Source organism: Lepeophtheirus salmonis, chromosome 11 (genome assembly GCF_016086655.4).
Source record: "Lepeophtheirus salmonis chromosome 11, UVic_Lsal_1.4, whole genome shotgun sequence".
NCBI classification, from domain to species: Eukaryota; Metazoa; Arthropoda; class Copepoda; order Siphonostomatoida; family Caligidae; genus Lepeophtheirus; species Lepeophtheirus salmonis.
Window position 1 is genome coordinate 20,198,780 of NC_052141.2, and position 21,858 is coordinate 20,220,637.

The window sequence follows — 21,858 nt, forward strand, 5'->3', positions numbered from 1 at the left end:
CACCATCTTGGGTCCACACATAGTTGTCTCTCGGTAGGTGGCCTTGAGCCATTGTAGGATGGTGAACCTCAGCACCTTTTAGTAGGCATACTGGCGGATTTTCTCTCCAACCTTAAAAAAAGAAGGAAACATCTTCTTGCGTCGCACGCAACGACCCTCTGGACCATTGTTTGGGCCGGATATTTTGTATATAACACCTATTTGACCACCTCTGGTGATCCCCAGAACCAATAGTTGTTCCGACGGTTGTATACCTGGGCCACTGTGAAAATCTTCTCGTGAGAGAAATTTTTTAGTGTGGATCCATTTGCCTTGATCCACACACGAACTTAACAATATAATATATGATAGATGGTGTGGGGTCCTTGTGTAAGAGGACAACCTCAAGTCATCATTCGCAGCCCTCCTGATTGTCCCCTGGTCCACGTCAAACTTGTTAGAGTGCTGATTCATGGATTTTGTGGGGTCCCCCTTGATTTTCTTCTTCAGGTACCCCAAAAAATCAGAATCCCTTTACAGGTTGTGTCCCCCACTTCCTTCTTTCCTTGAGAGGTCTTTTCCATCCTTTTTCATTTTGGGTACCTGGAAAATGAGGCTCCTGGAGTACTTCACAATGTCCATAATCTCTGCAACCTCAATTTTGGCATTCAGAAGATATGAGATCCTCCGTCTTTTTGCTTCTTGCTCACTCATGATGAAAGAATTGAGAAATCTTTATTATTGTTTACTTATGTAGAAAAGACAGGACATTTGGAATATACAGGGAAAAATCACAAAACCTCTCTATTTTAATTACATAATTAGCATTTATTAACAGTCTTTGTTTTGCTTCCGAGCCCTGTATCGAATTATATGATATAAAGAAAAAAAAGGTGTATAATATGAATATATTATTATTAATATTTCCTTTTCTTGAAGAGAGAATGTCTAAGATTTTATGAGTGAGTTGATAAAAAACGGAGAGTAACAACAAGGATTTGCTGGGAGTTATCGTCTATTTGGTTCCAGCAAAACTCGTATGCTTGTTCACGTACAATAACTCCAGGCAATCCGTAGTACTAACGCTGTTAATGAGACATTAAGACCTGTTGATTATTTAGCAACCATTTACAAATTTAAATGTAACATACGAGAAATGATTCGTAATGTGAGGGTCCAATGTATACGGTGTACCTTTCCAGACAACAACAAATTCACTACATGTACAAACAAAAAAAATATACGTTGTAGATTTAGATAAAAAGCCAAATTGGAAAAAAAGCAATAATAATAAAAAAAAGACTTTTTCTTATTCTTGACAATCACAATCCCTTTTGCGTTGCTTCTCAGTCCTTTGGGAGCCTACTTCCAACAAGCAAATATTTGTTTACCTTCTTATTTTCTGTCTCATGTCTCTCTCTCTCTCTCTCCTTTTTCTAAAGTTACTTTGGAAGGCCTTTCTATATGAAAAAAGGGTTCTACTCCGATGGAACACACTGTATATTTTTATATATTGTCTATGTATACTTGAATATATCTTCTTTATTGGGAGCTTAACCCCCAATATTTCATTTAAATAGGAGAAAATCATTGTTTATAAAAACAACGGTGATATGAAAAGAGCAACATCTGAGTTGGTTTAAAAAAAAAACATCTCTTGTACAGGCAACTATGAAGGAATGGAAAAATAATCTCAAATAGAAAGTTTCAAACGTTAAGAGTACCGAATGTATCAGTATAGGATCGTCTCAAAATTGACGATCTCGATTTTTTCGAATTTATATAAATGGAAAGACGGCATTGGAGACACCAAGTATTTACAATTACTGGGATAGTTACCCATACAGTAACTCCAGCCATTCGTGACAAGTCATAAGGAAAAATAGATGCTCTAGTTTAAGGAACCAGATTTAATATACATTTTGAGGGAATAGATGAACATCAATACTATAAAGCAGTTAGTGAAATGAATAAAAATGGAACGTAATTAGTTACGTAATGAACAGTTGAACATTTATAATAATTAAATTATTTAAAAATTAATTTTTTTTATTATTCCATCCATTTTACTATCGCAGTAAATATCAATTAAAGTGCTCAAAATATTTGAATGAATATATGTAAGACATAGATAAATAATAAATCTATATTTTAAAATAATCTTTAAAACAGAACTTTGGAGTTTTAACAGAATATAATTTTATAACATCATATAATGTAAATTTTGGAAATTAAATTGGTACTCAGCAGTTTTTGATTAGATTATGTTGATTATTTAAAATAATAGTTACCAAATTATCATTTTGTAGCTATCTTTGTACACCTCCGTTATCACATTGAAAAAATTAAGAAATCATAAGGAAAAGCCTTTTCTACTTTTAAGCAGAACAAATAATTAAATTCATTAAGCCTGAGTTAAAAATTGCTGAATATACGGTTAAATCCTAGAAAATGGATTTTCGAGATAAAAAAAGAATTGTATGAATATAAATTCTGTTTTTTCTGGAATATACTGAATAGTATTAGTGATCAAATGTACATTGAACGAAAAAAGTAGCATTTTTATAAATTTTGGGATGTGTAATGTTCCAGTTCACTAACAGAGAGGAGTATAATATTAAAATAACGTAGGGTTACCTATCTGACACCGAGTGACGAGAAACAGCAAAACGTTTACAAACAATTTTTTTCGACATATTGCTTACTATATATATGGGCTTGCTAAGACTATTCGAGGACTCCTCTAGGTGATCAGGAATCCATATCGAATTCTATAAGACTTTTGACTCTGACTTAGTTTCGATACTTGAGGGTACCTACGAGGATATTTTTGAAGAAGGTGGTACTCGTGATTCCCGTTCAGAAACTTTGGTCCTGTTCCTTAAAAAAAGGTAAGATGTATTGGACTTAAGTAACTATAGACTTAATCACTCTACTTTACTTTTTTATGTAGATTTTTTCTCCAGTTATTTAAAAACAGACATGAAAGATTTAAATTTATTAAACAATGGTAGAGAACTCCATTTTATACAATAAACATAAAAAAAATGTAATATTATCTAAAAGTCTATTGAGCCAATATATCTCAAGATTGTTGCATTCAGGCTTCCAGGAAGAGGATTCCCTTTTGATTTGCATGCATATATTAACGTGTTAAGGGATTGTTATTATCGCTTCCACTTGAACGTCATTTTCACCTTCCATTGTAAAAGCAATGAGCCAATCTGAGGAATTGAGACATAAATACCAAACGCTTTGCCATCAACAAACATGGTGTTGAGTTTTTTGTTTTGTTTTTTCGTTCATTATTTTCCTTTCACGGAACCAATTCATATAGAAAAGAGAATTGGTGGGCCTTGCTGCAGTAAATTAGTAACACGAGTCAAGGAAGTGCCCCTTGCATGAAGAATTCAATCAGCAATGTTTCCTGTGAATCTTTTCAGCTCGCCTGTTGATGTTAGAGTATGTTCTTTATCGGATTGATCGACAGTTCTAAGGGGAGGTCCATTGTTGAGTGGTTCATTAGAACCTTAGGAAATGATATTCCCAACCATTGAACTTTCATTTTATTGTAAAAATTACCCAATTACATTTAGAAACTTCATTCGGTCCAGAAAATATTCTGTCTGAAAACCCCATTCCAATTGATTTATACTCTACTTAACTCTTCATAAGAAAAATGAGGGGTATACTAGATGTGGGATTGACATTATTCCGAAAAAGGATTTATGAAAACCAGAGCAGCAGATGACATTTCTTGGATCATCCAAGATTCCATCAGCGAATTAAAAAATGAGAAAAAATGCATTATTGTATGTTTGATGGATTTTGATTTTGACTCAGTCTTACATAGTTATATGCTTGGGCAAATGATTACCACTGTCCTTTGTCGAGCTCCTTATAAAAAAAAAAGGTTCTACTCCGTTTGAACACACTATGTATTTTGATATATTGTGTGTATATATAGTAGAATTAATATTTTTTATCAGGAGGTGAAAACCAAATATTTCATTCAAGCAAAATATATAAATATTAAATATGCCAAAGCATCATTCATGATTTATTAAAGTTTTTATATACTTATAAAAATGCTTATTTGCTTGCGGTGATAGAAAAATATATTAACAAAGTGTAGAATGGAGTTTTATGAGGGCATGCCTTGTTGGCAATACGTTAATTTGATAATTTATTGTACCCTGTAGGATTTCAAAATTTTTAAGTTGAATTCTAAATAACTTAAAAATATCACCCTCTAACTCTAAATGAAAAATTATTTGATCACCGTTTTTTTACACCCTTAGTGAAAAAATAGTTTTTTTTCTTCTCCAAAATATATGAAGTGTCATGCGTCATATGTATAGGATAGTCATTTTTCATCGTTTCACTTTTGATATTATTTGTTTTTTGCAGCTATGTCTACCTTTACTTTAAGATGGAAAAATCAGTAACAGAGATTACCAACAAACTATCCAATAATTTATGAGAATACTCTCCTACTCCGTAGACTGGTGTAAACTGGACTAAAGCTATGAAAGATGACACTTTCAATTATGAGTAGAAGGGTAGTCTAGGTCATGCAAACAGGTACCCTCGACAATATCACCTGTGTTCGTAACCTCATTTTACTCAACCATCGGCTGATCACTCTACAAGTTGGAGCAGACGTTTAGCTATTGCAAAAATATTGTTTATTGGATCCTGACAGACAATCTAAGGTACATACATTTTTCTTGGATATCTGGATACCTCACAAATTATTGGTGAAGAACAAGACAGACATAGTGATACACAGGATTTCCTGACATTTTTCGTTTGAAGAAGATCAAACATCCACTATAAGAGGATAATTTGACAGCCCTGACGACGATGAAAAAGGTTAAAAAGTTACGACATTATAGTCATTTTAGTGTTGTGCTGATAATTTGATTTTTTTGTCATGGAGTATGGAAATTATTTATGACTCAATCTAATACATTAAACAGAGACACTAAATTTTTACTTGCTTATCCTACAAATAAAACAAGCTTTTTTACTTGCTTATCCTACAAATAAAACAAGCTTACCAAAATTTTATAACAACTAATTCCCACTTACTTGACAAGCTCATTATATATTAATAATCAGTAATCTATTTCCTATCAAATCAGATATTGAAGATTTTTAATTTGAATAATGTTCTTTTATTTTTCACCCCATTCAAAACATTTCGACCGCATACTGCTAGCTAACGCAAAAAGAGCGTAGATCCATGTCGGCAAGACGCAGTTATGCTAATGGCTTGCATTTAGGAAGTGTTAAAAGAAGGGAACCGAAAATCTGCATGGTAACTCTTACGATTTGAAGAATGTTTTGGAGGAGAACAGTTTAGCCGTGTTGACGCATCATTAGATCAGGTACAAGCACTCGTGGCAAGATGGGAGGGAAGAGTTAGCCCAATGTCAATCCTCAAATGTACTCCGTATCGAATAAGGACTTACAATTACAACTCCTCAAGGTTAATCTCCCTCCTTTATGAGCTTACTTGATTTTTTAATCAGGCTTTCAATATAATCCAATACATTTGGGAAAGGATGTTCACTACTCAGGAATTAACTACTAATGACAACAGCTGAAAATTCATTCTTTAGATAACAAAGTAAATAAACAAAAACAGACTAGCTACAAAAGTTACATGATTTACAACGCTAATTATATACTAAATGACTATACAGGGTGTCCACAAAAATTGAAACTACTTTAAACTTCATCCAGATCCATAATGTGGATATTCGGGGTTAAATCATACTAATATAAAAGGTTGCATGAACAATACACTATAACTTCCACCACAATTTTTTCGACAACAAACAATAGTCATCATCATGGAACAAGCAAGGAGAGACGCCATCCTCGAATTGGCTCGCGCGGGACACACGCCCTCTGCTATCTACAAGCTTCTTAACTACCCCAAGACTACGGTGTACCGGATCTTCAATGCCTGGGAGGTTGAGGGGAAGGTCTGCTGCAAGGCCCACAACATGAGAAGTTACCGAATCCGTACTCCCCGCTTCCTTGAAGGCCTTCGAAGTCCATCAAGGCTTCGCCGGGGACTTCCTTGTCCAGGTTGGCCAAGAACCGTGGAGTGAGCAAGCATCTGGTCTCCAAGGCTGTGAATGAGGACCTCGGGTACAGGTCATACCGAATGACCAAACACCACATCCTCACAGCATCCATAAAGGCCACCAGGCTCACCAACGGCAAACTTCTCCTCAATGACCTGAAGTGCTATGGAGGAAGAATCATCTTCTTCTCGGACGAGAAGAACTGGACTGTCAACAGAAGCTACAACGTCCAGAATGGCAGGTGGCTTGCCAAGGAGAGAGAAGAGGTCCCTGCAGTCTTCACCACAAAGTTCCCAGCCTCCGTGATGACCCTGGGTGTAATCTGCAGCACCGGCGAGGTGGTGTCTCTTTTCTTCTTCAATCCCAAGGAAAGGGTTAACGCGATAAGGCACTGCGAAGTCATGGAGGAGTTCGTCATCCCCTGGATGAGGGATACGGCCTCTGGGAGGGAATTCATATTCCAACAAGACTCAGCGCCCGCACACATCGCCATGAGGACCACTAACCTCTTCAACTCCCTTGACATCACTTTCTGGGATCGCAACACCTGGCCCTCCAACTCACCCGACCTCAATCCGTGTGATTACTACTGGTAGGGGAAGTTGGAGAGGGAGGTGTGCAAGGTCAGCCACAAGAGCATCGCAGCCCTGAAGGGCTCCATTACGAGGGAGTGGAATGCTGTCGATTCCTAGGAAGTCATCAGGGCATGCAAATCCTTTAGGGGCAGGATGGAGGAGATGGCGGCTGCTGAGGGAGGACATGTTGAATAAATTTATTGTTTAATATCATGTCTAACTTTTTCATATTAACAAATACACTCCAAATTCCATTTTTATCAAGCAGGTTGAATTTTAAGATAGTTCTAATTTATCGTGGACACCCTGTATACCTCACCAATTACCAGGTTTTCATGTATGTGGTGGAAAGTAAATATAATCCCATGCCTGGCGAGTACGATACCCAAATGTTGATGTCTTGAAGGACTCTGTCAATGAGCAGTGAGCTGACATGTCAGAGGCCTACAACAAAACACCTGTAGCAAATTTTTTCGTCCCTCTGGAAGCCGTTATTGCTGCCTTAGGTGATGATACTCAAAACTATTTATCCTCAATATCATTATTATAAATTGGATTTAAAATCCTCTAAAGAAATTTGGTCCAGAGGAGTCTCTAAAAATATTCAGTCAAGATTTCGGCATTGTACATCATTGCTTAGTTTATTCAGTTATGTTTCAAAACTTTTGCACGATCTGGTATCCACTTCCAACATCAAAAAAGACTATATTTGTATGATTTGTGCCTAATTGAAAGATGGACAAGAAACTGATTTGAGTCAGTTGTTTACTGCAGTCTAAAATCAAATTGATTTATTGATTTGATTTATGTATGCTATTTTGTTAAATGTGATGAAGGGGTTAAAAATATTTATAGCATTTAATGATAAAACAGGAAACACTCATTTTGTACATATGAATTCCAGCAAAAAAAAAGAAATTTATCTTTGACTCCAACATTCAAACTGATCTAATTTTTTCTCACAATCATCAAAATCTGATAATCCGGCAATATTGTAATTCAGGACTATTATCCATCAGATTCATATTTTATCTGGAAACAAAAATAAAAAACAGCACTAGTATCTGACATTGTATTGAGTAATTAGGCGTCAACGAATAGACACACTTCTCCCAAATAATATACTAAATAACTTCCAATAAATTGTCAGTGTTACTCGTTAGCTTTTAGGAGCTCACTCACACGTAGTTACTCCAAACGTACGTGTTCTCTCCTTAAGACAGTTCGTACTTTGGGAAAATTAAAGCCTCCTCTTCATGGCAGTTGTAAACCGAAATAGAATACAAATTTCCTTCCAACATTCATGGACCCTCTACATAGATACTTCATGTGTATGGAGTATGGAAGATGAATTTGCAGAACATTAAATAAAAACATAATAAGAACATTTAAATACTTGCAAAAGGGTGAATATATAAAAATATATAAATAGGCTTTTATAAAGTAAAAAAAAAAAATGGAAATTCCTCCTTTCCTTGATTTTTGCTCAAGATTGTTATTGTTGGAGACACCCCTGATATTTTTAGTATTAGTATTTAGATTTACCTTGATAATATTATACATTTAATTATACTTTAATGAACAAAATCGAGACCAATAACTCTTTCCATTCATTTACTCTATTTTAGCACTTAAAATTGTCGTGAAACTCTTACATATTTGCAAAAATCCTGCAATTTCAAAATACTATTAAAATAACTTAAATGTATCTCTAGGAATTTAGAAATATATATATATAATCCTAGCTAGAATTGATTACTTCCTTCAATTTGCTACAATATCCGAGCCCTATAAAATGATACATTCACTATAAGCACCTCAATGTCAAAGGATCCACAAATCATCCCCTCAGAAATAATACCAACAAGAACACACATATTGTCCTTCAAAAGCAATTGTAAGAGGACCTCCACTATCTCCGTTACAATAATCATGTGGTGGATTGTCTGTATGTATTTTAGAAAATAGACTGACAGGATATCTCCAACTAAATCTACACCTTCCATTCCTCATGCTTAATTTTTTCAACTTTGTCCTCATAAGCGTTTGACTAAATTTTGGGATATACTTGTATAAAATGGCAAGATTGGTGAATCCCCGTCCGCTTACTACAGTTGAACCAAATGTGGAATAAATTTTTACAAATATATATGCTGTAGACTCACCCGTAAGCGCTATTGACCCCTCAGGGCTGGACAAACCAACTTTTGGTAAGCATTGGGCCTTCACGTTTCGCCCAAATTTAAAGAGATTATGCACTTCAACAACCACTACAATCATGTTTTAGTAGAATGCCCTCATATCTAAGTAGTATCCAGTCATATTTCGGATTATTCTTTTTATAGTAGGTCTTTGGCCATCGTCAAATTTAGTTGATAGTGACATAATCTACAGAGGTTCTGATTTTTTTTTCTGACTAGTGTAACAGACTTGCCTCTTACATATGAAAAATTTAATTTGATGTTCCATAAAATTTTAATCCCTAAAGGGAAGATGAAGCAGTTTGCTCTAGTGAGTAATATCTGAAGTCTTATGACTGTGTATCCACAAGTACTGAGATATTAATTGTCACTACTAAGTCGAAGTAAGACTTGCCATTGAATTGCTCCTTTGGTAACATTTTCTCCAACAAAAATTTGATTTTTTGTCCATGTGCATCCATCTAAATGTTTTTTAGGCCTTACACATTTAGTATAAGAATCAAGAATGTAAATTAGGAAAAAAACAATCTATATAACTATTAAAAATGAGTACAAAAAATATAACTAAATATCATTTTAATTAAATCCATCTGTTTCCGAACTTATAAAATGATATTTTAATTATGCACTATCTACAAAGATGTACTACATAGATAAATATAAGACTTGCTTATTCCATTCATTTAATCTATATGGACAAAAATACTAATTGTCTCACAAAGTTATAACAAAATGTCCTTGTTCTTAGTGATCTTTTGAGAGACTACTGAATGATTATTTCCACATTGACAATGCATATTTTATCCAGTAAGAAACACTTTTTATAAAAAAGTATGTTGCAAGTGGTTACTTGGCTTAGTTAAAAAGTAGTGAAAAAATTGCGCCAATATAGGTCAATTTATATTTATATACAATCTGGTCCAGACTCAGCGACAGACCGCGAAAGCCACTTCAAGTTTTATTTTTTTAAAAGTTATTTCAGATAAATTGCTTGCAGTTGTTAAAAATGGTCTAGGAAACTTTGATAATAGTATGTCAAGGTACTACAATATATTATTTAGTCTATCAGGTATTATAATTTGAATGTCAGTTAAGGAAAAAAAGTAGATTGGATATCTTCATTACATCAAAGTTGAATATCATTTATTTTGTTAGAACGGGAAATGATTAATGTAAGATAAAAGACAAACGCCACGTCATATTATACAGGGAGCGGGGATCAAATTGTCGCCAAAATATTTTTCTACAAAAAACATCATAAAATATTCATTCGATATAATCACCGTTGGCATCAATACGGCCTCTGAACCGGCCACAGGCTCTTCTGACCATCGCATTGTCCATGTTGCCGAATACCTCCTTGATGGAGTCCATTAGCCTGGCCTTGGTGCTATGGGGATGTCTGTTGGTATGTCTCTCGACATAGCCCCAGACAAAATAGTCCAAAGGATTATGGTTGGGAGAATTAGGAGGCCACAAATCCTTGGTTACGACGTCATAACAGTTCTCGGTTAACCACTGCATGGAGATTCTGGACACATGGCATTAAATCCTCAGATACACAGTCCCTTATTGTTTTCTCATGGCAGCCCAGATCCCTTGCCATGACCTTCATGGACCTGGTAGGGTCATCCTCAACCATCTTCTTCACCTTGTCGACAAAGGCGGCGCCCCTGACTTTCTTGTCGGCGCCCTCCTCCTTGGGTGCCCTCTTTATGGTGGCATCAACATCCCAGGTGTCCTCTATCTTCTTACGGATACGCTGAACAGTCCGTAAATTCACTACTAAGGTTGAAGCAATCGTTGAATTGGAGATTTCACCTCCATTATTAACCAATGCCATGACTACGGCGGACCTCGAAAGCTCCTCGTTCCACTTATTGTTCTTTATCTCCTCACATGATGACTGCATGATGCTAACTGAACTACGTATCGTCAGCTGACGAGAATAGCTTTTCTATTTGGTAACCCGTTTTTTATTTGATAATTTCGTCTTCAAGTTATCAAGGTTTAAAGTAGGCGACAATCTGATCCCCGCTCCCTGTATATAGTGCTAGGTGTTTTAATTACAGTAAATTTATTCGCGGATAAATTTAACCCCGGACATTTCATTCCCACTTTGAAGATGGATAGTGTCATACAGTTTATGTTTCTATACTAGCTTGTTGTTCTTGTGTACGGCTTTAGGTTGGACCATAGGTAGTTGGGACTGGAGATGAAGGATGGATGCAAGACGGATATTAATGATTTATGGTGTTTATGGGTTATAAATGACGTCATGATAAATTTTTAATGGGTCGTAGGAATAGAATCCCGGTCTGTGTATATTATTTATACTTTGAGAAATAAAAATAAATCCCCTCATTACTCCTCCTCTTCTCCATCTTTATCAATACTCGATCTTACTCCTTCTTATCAAGGGACAATCATCAATTTCATCTTCCCCTCATCTCTTCCCTTCTTTTTTCAAAATTCAAATATACGTAAACACATAAGCAAGTTTCTCAGGTCCCTTATTCCCTTCTCGAGGATCACTTCCTCTCTCCTGCTTCTATTTCAGCTCTGGATTGAAACGAGGATCATCATCAACCATAGGATCATACTTGGATTCGCTTTACAGCCAATCACAAAAACTACTAACTTGTTTAAAAAACATAAACGTAACTAAATATCCACCTTCAAAGTCGGGATAAAATGCCCGGAGATGAATTTTACAGAGAATCAATTGACTGGGAATGGAATCGCCGGTCACGCTTCTGTATATTGAATTGTTATTCTTGATCTGAATTATAAGTAAAAAAACAAAAAGCTAGCAAACATCTGGATATTTTTGTACAAGCCCTCAAACTATCTTTTTTAGTGTAAAGATATCGCCCTTCCATATGTTGTATGAGTAATAACGAAGGTTTTTTATTATTGCAGAGCCGGATGAACGACTCCGACTGGGCATGTTCTAGACTAAGTACCTTTATGGACTTCCCTGGGTCCGCATTGAAGATTTGCTGGATTTTGTTCACAAATTCTATAGTCATTTCGATTCATGATTTTCTTACAAGGAGGGCTCCGTGACTTTTCCAAATATTTGGGACAACGAATTCATTAATTGATTCAATTTTTTTCAACATGGTTAGATAGCCTAGAACCAGCTATCTATGGAAAAAAGCAGCTTAAGTTCATGCGTTTTCCCCAGAGAGCGCGCCAAATTGGAGTAGATAGCTTGGGAAAACTACACTTTAAAAACTAAAAGCAGGTTATATAACTGGAGAGGTTGCGTAATAATAAAATGTGTTTTTTTTTGTTTACAAATTTGACTATAAACATGCCCAAAATGGAAGCAAAGTAACAATTTCTGGATAAAAGGTCATCTTAATGGATATCAACGTTAGAGATGTCCATCAACGGAACATATATTTATCGGATTATAAGACATTATAAAATTAATGAAATTTGAATAGATATTTTGACCAATGAAGAAAGAGGACTAAGAGGGTGGTCTGAATAGTTTCCGACCTAAACGTGAAGATGGCAGTACTCGTAAATATAAGCTAGTCACATCCACAGAGCATATTTTGATAGTTTCTCACTAAAATTTCAAATAATTTGGACTTAGAGTTGTATTGTAAAAATCATTTGAGTAAGTTGATGCCAGTATTTTAGTAAAGTGTCCAGAATTGGACATCAAGCTGTCCTAAGATATTATTTTTTGAAAGGCAATTCCCCTACGCAAATCAAAAATGAGTTTGTATAGGAATACACAGAATTCAAGTTAAAAAATGACAGCTTCATACTCGATTTTCTCCATTTTCACAAAAACACTCACATTAACTGAGTCAAACGACTGTTACACAACAAGTGTGTCTCTAAAATGGCTGAAACTTTGGTGAGTAACTGTTAAGAGATACTAGATAAATTTTACTTGCTCTTATTTACATGTGCTCTCCTTTTCACGCTGAGGGCGGAAACTTTTCAGACCAGCGTCATATTTGTTAAAATGATTTTACGAAATCACTACTGTATTGACAGAGGGATGATTAAGGACATAAATATGTCGTCTACAACAATCCTTAATTAGAAAGAAATATAGGTGTATAAGCACCAAGAAGTTTGTTGAATAGACATATTACTTTTGAGCTATTTTTTAGATCAAAATGAGCAAAAAATGGCGGTAAAATTTTGAAAACCTGTCATGGCTCAAGGCCACCTACCCCGAGAACAACTATGTTTGGACCCAAAATGGTGCACTCTCACACACATCAACTAAATATTAGAAGCTCTGCGCTGACAACATGTCAATTTTAGCCTTAAAGACTTCGTCTTTGCCGAATTTGAACCCGTCGGACTTTGCTGTGTTTGGGGTACGTTAGAGAGAGAGACTATCCAGCCATCTTACCCGAACATGGAGTCCCTGAAGGCTCCCAGTGTAAAGGAGGGGAACAACTTGTTCTGGAAGTTCATCATCAACTCCCGTAAGGCTTCCACGACCGTGAGGAGGCCGTGATTGCTGCTGAGGCAGCCATATTGAGTGAACTTGTTCACAAAGGATGTGTCTCATAGATTTGTAAACAAAAACATTTCAAAATTATTGACCATTTTCTAAAATCAGTCATTCAGTCCAGGTTTTACTTCCGAATTCTGTGCATGAAAAATTTGTAAAGGTTAAAAGTCCATCTTTTATTTTTGTTAAATAACTGCCGAGTCCAAATTAGGAAGGAAAATTCTTCCAGAAAACTATTTTTGACACATTTTGCAAGAAAAGTGGATCATAACCTGTATTTCCATTCTACAACAAAACCCAAACGTACCAAAAAAGTGAAAGAATATTTTTGTCCAAAAATAGCATTAATATTATATATATTTAATATATAATAAAAAAAGGACCAAAGGTATGTTAAATATCAATTTTTTTTTAAAATTTATGTGCCACCAAATTTACGGACAAATGTATAAATACTTTTTTTGCTCCTTACAAAACACAAGTCCAACTTTCCCTGATTTCTTATTTTGCCCAAAACCATACCACTATCTATTCTTATATGGCTCCAAAAAATATTTTTGTGTTTTGGTATAAAATAAGACCCCACCTCCGAAAATTAAAACCCATGGTATAATCCTGACCAAGCTTATAAAAGTCACACGTGTAAAGTTTTAGCTTCCTAGGTTCATAGGTCTATAAAAGACGCACACATTGAATCATATATGCCTATATATATTTTTTTAATGAAGGGATTTGAATTATTTTGCAGCTGCAAGGCCACATCATCTAGTAAACAAACGAATATTGGTAATCAAGGCTCATTCCCCAATAGTACAACTAATTGAAAAAATATAAATTTTGAGAATTTTAATGTAGTAAAGGAGTGTGACTACCGGAATAGTAATTAAATGGTTTTATTTTCTGGTGCGAGGTTTGTATGGTACTGTTGCCTTAAACTATTTTGGGCTCAAGCCTTAATATAAAAATTACAAATAAATTAGATTTATACGTTAGTATTGTTTATTTTTATGTAAAATTGATGTTACAATTGAAATTTTAAATTAAAATTGGTAATATTTATTTGTACCAAATGAATTAAATGTTTTTTGTTGAAATAATAATGTAATGCAGAATATCTTTGAGGCAAATGTTCTTAAGAAAAATTGTTTAAGTCAAAGTAGCCTGCAGCAAAATCATGATTTTAGCAAATTTACAAAAACATATTTTGTAAGCTTTTAGAGGGGTCTTTATTTCCTTCATATAACAGCTTTTGGCAATTAATTTCGTATAACATCATTACAGCTAAGGTACTCTTCTCCGAAACCTTCATAAAATTGTCTGGGTGAGGGTGACCCTTTTATATATATTTCTTATTTACCCTACCAGCAAATCATCTAACTTCCATCCCTGCATATCCACGCGAAATAACATAGAAAAAGATGTTTATTATAACAATTTTTTATTTCATTTCAATAAATATCTCCAGAAATCAACTATGTATTAAAACATTCAAATGGTATGATGCACTTTGATAAATTATACAATAATATATCATGATTCGCCATCTCGTGAAAATCATTGTAAAATACTTGCACAGAAATGGGGTAACTATTATAACTATGAACATCATTATCCTTTAAAATGGGACAGCCCTGAGCATTACGTTGTTGTATGATAAATAATAATTAATAATAGACTTAAAATGACAAAAATGTTGGTGACTGAATGAAAATGAACGTGACGTTTAAAAACACAAAGAGAGTGCAGGTTGGGGTAAGTTAAATGTAGGTCAATATAGGATGCGTAATTAAAAAAAAAGACACTTTGAATCTGGAATTGTAACAAATTGGTTCTTGGACACCAAGTGGGGCTTCATTAAATCAATTTTGTTCAGATGTTGGGACATTTGATAACCCGCTTCTAATCTTCAATTAAGCCTTAATCTACTTTGATAATGGCCTTGATGGAGTGCCCTTGATTGGCAGGCACTAGTTTAGTCAAACGGACAAGTCGAGTGGTTGGCATTGTTTTCGACCAGAATAGAATGTTAGGACTGTGTAACTTTGCTGCGTGTGCATTTACATCATTTTGTTGAAGCTCGTCTTGATGCCAATATCGTCATTAAAGGCCTTTTTGACGTTGTAAATAGTCTGCCTGCTTGCTTCCGTCAAGTTTAGTTATTTTTATCCACAAAACTATTTCTTGTTTTAATTTAACACTACTTCTTGATGGGAAAATACCCTGTTCAAGCTAAGAATGATGCACAACTGGAAGGTCTGAGAGGCGGTAATTATTTAATTGGGACCCATGGAGTTCCAATGGTCATTCCTTTGGAGAGCTTTAAGATTCGGTGCATCTCTGGACTTGACATGTGACCAGAAAGAAAAGTCGAGCCGGTTGGCATTGAACATGTATGGTTGCAAAATGTTTTTGTGCCAGAATTGATTGATTTTCACCAACAATGAATGTTCATCATCTTTACTGGGTGCTTGGTAGCCATCAGAGTACAGTTTTTCTCATCCACTGAGTCATAGACAAGATACCCGTCTTTCCTGCGATTGTGCAAGAGGTAAGCAGTCTATTTCTTTTCATCCCTGAAGATAATGATGCAACCCACCTTTGCGATCTTTAGTCAATTGATAAATGTTTAACAACGCTGGACGTGGGTGTCAATAACGGACGCTCCAGCCTTGTCAATCTCTTCTTCCTTGCCCTCTTGACGGCATTCCGCATGGTGTCTTCAGAAACGTTGAATTCTTTGGTATGATCTCGCATGGGTTTATTTCGCTGTTCTGTACACTTTCTCGATGTCAACCAGATTTATTTAGGGTGGAGACCATTCCCAGCCTCCTTATCGATGTCACTACCGTCAGTAATGCCTTTTTTGACGTTGTAAGCAGTCAGCCCACTCGACTAAGTCAAGTTTCGGATCTGTATTGGAGTGTTTTACGTTGGAAGTACAGCAGGCATCTCCCAATTATCTTGACTCCCTTGGTAGGGTAATTGTGTTATATAATTTTGAAGTGGGTGTCAAAGTGTTCAGATTTCCCCAACGCACCCAGTACATATTATCTATATTTATTTATAAAAAGGAAAAAAACAAAACAATACATCATATCATGCAAATCATTTGTTTAGCTTTCTTTGCTTTCAGAATTGCAAACATTAATTAGCTCCATCAACTGAGAGAAGCTTTCGCTTTAAAAACATGTGGATTTCATGAAAAGAAATTCGTGTTCCTTCTTCTTTAGTCCAACACTCCTCAATCACTTCCCAAACTTCCTTTTCACACACCTCTGGCTGTGAAAGGAACACCTGTAAAGTAAGAAATAGAAAGTTAATACTGGATACTTTATTATTTATAGAGTACAAATATTCAACAAAAAGTTTCTTCTTTCCCGTAAAAATATTTATATTATTATTTTATATTTTAAAAAGGGAAAAGATTGATATCTTTTCTCAGAATTATACTTTTGAGCAAGACTTATCACTCATAGAACTGTCAAGGTTTGTGTATAAAAATAACAAAAATTATACCGATATACTCTTAGAGCTTAGTGATGGGGTTCGGTCTGAAAAAGTCTAGACCGGTCCAAGACTGTTATGATTTTTAGTGGATGGAACTAATTGGGGCATTTGAAAAACCAAATAGATGAATTGTTTCAAAATAACGTCTTATGCAGTAAATGTGTTGCAAACATCTATTTTTACTGCAGATCGGTTTGATTGACATCGAATTTCGATTACGGCTAGTGCGGAAAAGTTCTCATAAGGTATGCAAATTACTTATGCCATTTTATATTATTATATGACGTCATATTTAGGTCTCACATCTCGATCAAATTAAATACAAAGGCAAACAACTTTTATCTTAGTGAAAATGGATACTAAAAAAGACATTTTCATTTATTTTGTGGGCTATAAGTTTGATAGACATTTTTTTATCCTATAAAAAGTGTCACACAACTTTTATTCTAAAATTCTCTTATAAAAAAAATAAAGTTAGAAAAACTAAATGCCCCGCGTATAGCGCGCATCATTTTGTACATTTTCAGAAAGAAAATATCATTTTTTTTCTCTTTTTTGTCATAGTTACTGGAATCATTAACGCTGTGTTTTAATATTTATTGACGAAACATAAAACTTTTGTCTCCTTTCAAACTTTGAATTCGATGTGTTACCCAAGCATGACATAGTTGAAATTTAAAATTTTGCATAGGTGCTTTTCTTACTATTTTACAAATTTTCGGAACTAGTCATAATCGAAAGTTGAAAAAAAATTACCCGATTGTACAGTTCATGATGCATGAGGATAGTGGTGAAAATTGATTCATGTATTGAAACAGAAAAAATTGGTCTAGAATTTGATCATTTATAATTGCGGTCTACAATCTAAGGTCGCGGTTTGGATAGAAATATCGGTCCACATTCGAATAGAATATATTTTATTTTTACACTTGACATACCCTGACTGTTGTTTTCATTTACACACTTGTGGATTCTTTAAAATGACACATCATTTTGAAATTGAATATTTTTATTTCCTACCACATTATTTTTCTTGACAAAAAGACCCAAAAGCCTACCTTAATTTCATGACTAATTTAATCATTCTAACTTTATCTCTACATATAAGAAAAAGATGCAGATTTCAATTTTTTTTTTTTTTTTTTTTTTTTTTTTTTTGTGATTTGTAAATAGTACCGACGACGAATAGTGTTGTTAAGAAGTTTGGCCTGGATCAGTCTTACTAAAAATAGATTTCACTTAAAATTCAAATTGGATCGGTCGTATGAAAAAATCGGTCTCATTTAAAATTCAGCCTTGATTATGTGAGTTGTGTTTTGAAATTGTGAACATCGACCTCAATGACATCATATGAAATTAAATGTGTTGTATTTAATCATATTAGGTTAAGAAAAATGTTTGGAACGTTTTTCGCTAGATCTATTGCCACCAAAAAAAGTTATTCTACAGCTCCAAAATCACAGTGAGGACCGAAATATCTCTCCAAATCATTTTAGTGTAAAATAGTAAAATGTTTTTGTTAGTATAATTAATGTAGTTTGTCAAGTTTTATTGATATTTTATTCTGTAATAAATTATTTTCTGAACAAAATAAATTATTCTGATATATATATACTTAACTTAAAAAACAAAACAAAAATAAACAAACAAAGGTTGATATAAAATAATACATAATTTATAAAATACAATTATGAATGAATTTATAATTTTTTTTTTGCAAAATATGAGTTTATTTACATTTTCCGGTAATAATCAGGACTGATTAGCAGTCAGAATATAGCCAGCTGTCAAAAATATCCTTTCCCTTGATACAAATGCACCTTTAGTTGCAAAGTATTGTGAAACTGACTTGGAACCATTGGGAAATTTGTTTAAAATATCCCTCCAACATATCACTGGGTTTTCGTCAACTAGGATGCATTTTATCATTTTGTAAGTAATTATCTCATTTTTTATTTGCATTCTTTTACCCACCCTTTTCAATAGGTTAGACTAGTGAAAAATCATTCCTGTGCAAAAATTGTAACATTTAAACAGGTAACATTGTGACATTACCAAGAAACTTTTGACTAAATTGTAGATTTATCAATCTATGCTGATAATTTTATTATATAGCACAAACTAACTGTGGAATAAATATAAACCAAAAAGAGAATAGTGAACAAAATCAGGCTTTGTTTTGTAGATAATGTACTTTGTAATGCAAAAAATATGAAATGATCCAATTGATTTCGTTTAAAAGGATTGAATATTAAAACTACACAACTATTCAAGATATTGCCATAAAATGTGTGTGCTTGCTTATGCTTGCAAAAAAGTTAGAATTGTAAGTACATATCTCTATTTTAATAAAGTTAACAATAAAACAAAAGTTATTTCTGCTAATATATCAATTATATGGAGCAAAATATTAAGAAATGAGTCAAAGTCAAAAATATTTTGCACTAAATATTTGATTATTTAAAAAACAAAATGTTGATTTATAAGGGTCTCTCAAGTATATCGTTGTAAGTAGAACTGTTTAAAGAAATATAATTGGTACATTGCATAATTTTGCCTGCTTTTTTACTTTATTTTTCAAATTTCAAAATTGGAGACAGCGAGAGCGAAAAGTCGAAATTCAATTAATTTAAAAAACCTTTTAATAATAAAGAAATGATTTGGCAATTGGAAAAGGATTTCGACTTTTTCGAGATATTTGGATGGTGGATAGGGACTTGGAGTCAATCTTTGGACGGAGGAATGAGGCCCTCAGGAGATCACATCTTATCATGGTCATCAAATCTGTTAACATCAATTTCATCTCTCTATCAAGAACATCTATAAATTATTTACGTCCAAGGGCGTGCGCCCAGAACGGAGGCACACAAAAATGGTCACATGACGTTCATATTCAGGGGGAATTTGAAAGTTTTTTATTATTCTTGTACAGTTTTGTCAGCTAAATCTAATGAGCAAACTTTTTGAAAACATAGATCTTAGGGAGTCCAGGGTCTAAACTGGTACCAGATTTAAAATCCCCACCTTGTTATTATGTACAACTCTTTTGATCATTTTTTTCAGGGAATAAAATGTCAAAATGTGTTAAAAGGGATAATTTGCTATAAGTATTATTAAAAAAAGTAAAATCACTTACCCTCCTAAGGGCTTTAAAAGTTTTTTTTTTTTGCAACGGAATATGCATTAACAAAGATTTTTTTTCCATTTTATGAATAAAATTGTCATCATTTCATTTAGGAACAGTCTCAAGAGGCTAGGTAATTGAAGAACAGGGGAAAATTGATGGAATAATTTCAAATTTATTTCACATGAAATATTGCTTGCATTTTATTGCTTCAACAATATATTTAGGGATTTTTTAAGGAATGAAAAATAAAGCACAAATTATGGATTTACACGTGCTGGAATTTGTGATTCTAAGATGCTCAATTTGTTTGGGTACATTGTATATGTTTACACGGGCGTCATTCCTTCCATTTCTATTACAAAATTGGAGACTACGAGAGCAGGAAGTTAAAATTCAATCATCACAACCTTTTACTATTAAGGAAATGACTTTGATATGTGAGGCCAAGCGATGCGTTGCAAAGCCAAGAGTATACAAGGTTGATATTATCTTGTGGTGCACTTAATTTAAACTATAATAAATTGAAAATTTATTCGTCAAGTGTCTTCAAACTCGATGAAAGATAGGTTATGTGACTTGAGATTCTTTACGTAAAGTTTCGAGTCAATTTAAAGCAAAACAAACGAAAACGAGAAAAAAGAGGGAATTTGAAAGCGGATTTCACGTGGCGTGTAACCAATGTCCATATCCTAGGAAATCGGGTGCAGCTGTATCACCAGACTTATTCTCCGCCGCCATAGTCTTGGACGTTGTGGCCTCTATTGGGGAATTTTGCCCTTCCATTCTTGTGGAGAGGACAGAACAGCTAACTGCAGATGCTTACATCGAACTTTTGCATAAAAAAGTGTTACATTGGGCCAAAGAAAAGTTCAAAGATAAGTTTGTATTTACTGAAATCGGAGCTCCATTTCATTGAGTGCCTAAGACTCGGGCCTTCCTGAGAGACAACTTTCCAGACTTTTGGGACCTCAACATATGACATCCCTCCTCTCCAGACGTGAACACAAAGGACTACTTTATATCGATGCATCTTGAGAAGAGGGTCTGTGTTACTCCTCACAAGAGTGTCAAGTCTCTGGAGGCTTCCATCAAAAAAATAGTGGATCAAGTTTGAGTCTTACTATACATAATCAAGGTCTGCAAGAGATTTAGGCTTTGCTCTTAGGAAATTATCAGATCTGAGAGTTCTCATAGTGAATAAAAGTTGTTTCCAGTAGTATTTTTCAGATGATTTAGTGAATAAATGTCCTCACAAGACCACTAGTTTAAATTTTATTTTTAAGGAATGAAAATAATGAAATGTGTATATAAGGTCAGCCTTGTACTATTGGAGTAGAAGGATCGGGATCTCGACTTTTTCAAGATATATGGACAATTATTATTATTATTTAATTTTAACCTCCCAAATCCGCAATAAAATTGTCAAGTGTTGACTGGTTTGTTGTTAGAAAAAGGTTGGGGGATATAGTATAAAATTAGAGTTATAAATCGTGTGCTTTTGTTTAGCTAGCTCGTTTTTTGGGGGAATCTGAAGAATGATTTTTTTTTTTCGTGAGCTATTATGATTATTATACGACTCGTGAGTTGTGAACTTTCTGTTCAGCTGCATTCAGTTACAATTAAAACCGTACTCTTAAAAGACGGAGCAACGTAACTTTGAGGATTTCTTGTTGAGCTTTAATTTTATAAGTCCTTTGTTGGACTCAGATTAGAATTGAGAATCGACATTGGGGTAATTCTTTGATGTCGTTGTTAATTTGCTTCTCATCTCCTGCTTTGTCACAGCTAATTTGAGCTGATTTCCTTCTGTAAATTCTTTAGATTGTTAGGGTTATCATATTGTTTTTTGGTTTCTTTTTTAAAAACATTTTTA

The 21,858-nt window shown here is 34.2% G+C and overlaps 1 protein-coding gene across 2 annotated transcripts in view; it reads right to left on the minus strand.

The window, feature by feature from the left end:
• Positions 1-14,772: 14,772 nt before the first annotated feature.
• The window catches only part of LOC121125775 (discoidin domain-containing receptor tyrosine kinase B), a 222,425-nt gene continuing 215,339 nt past the window's right edge, over positions 14,773-21,858 (minus strand). For both annotated transcript variants that reach the window (XM_040720987.2, XM_071891774.1), the window contains one exon: positions 14,773-16,645. In XM_040720987.2, coding sequence (XP_040576921.1) covers positions 16,496-16,645 — 150 coding nt within the window. In that variant the 3' untranslated portion in view covers positions 14,773-16,495. The remainder of the gene's footprint in view (positions 16,646-21,858) is intronic.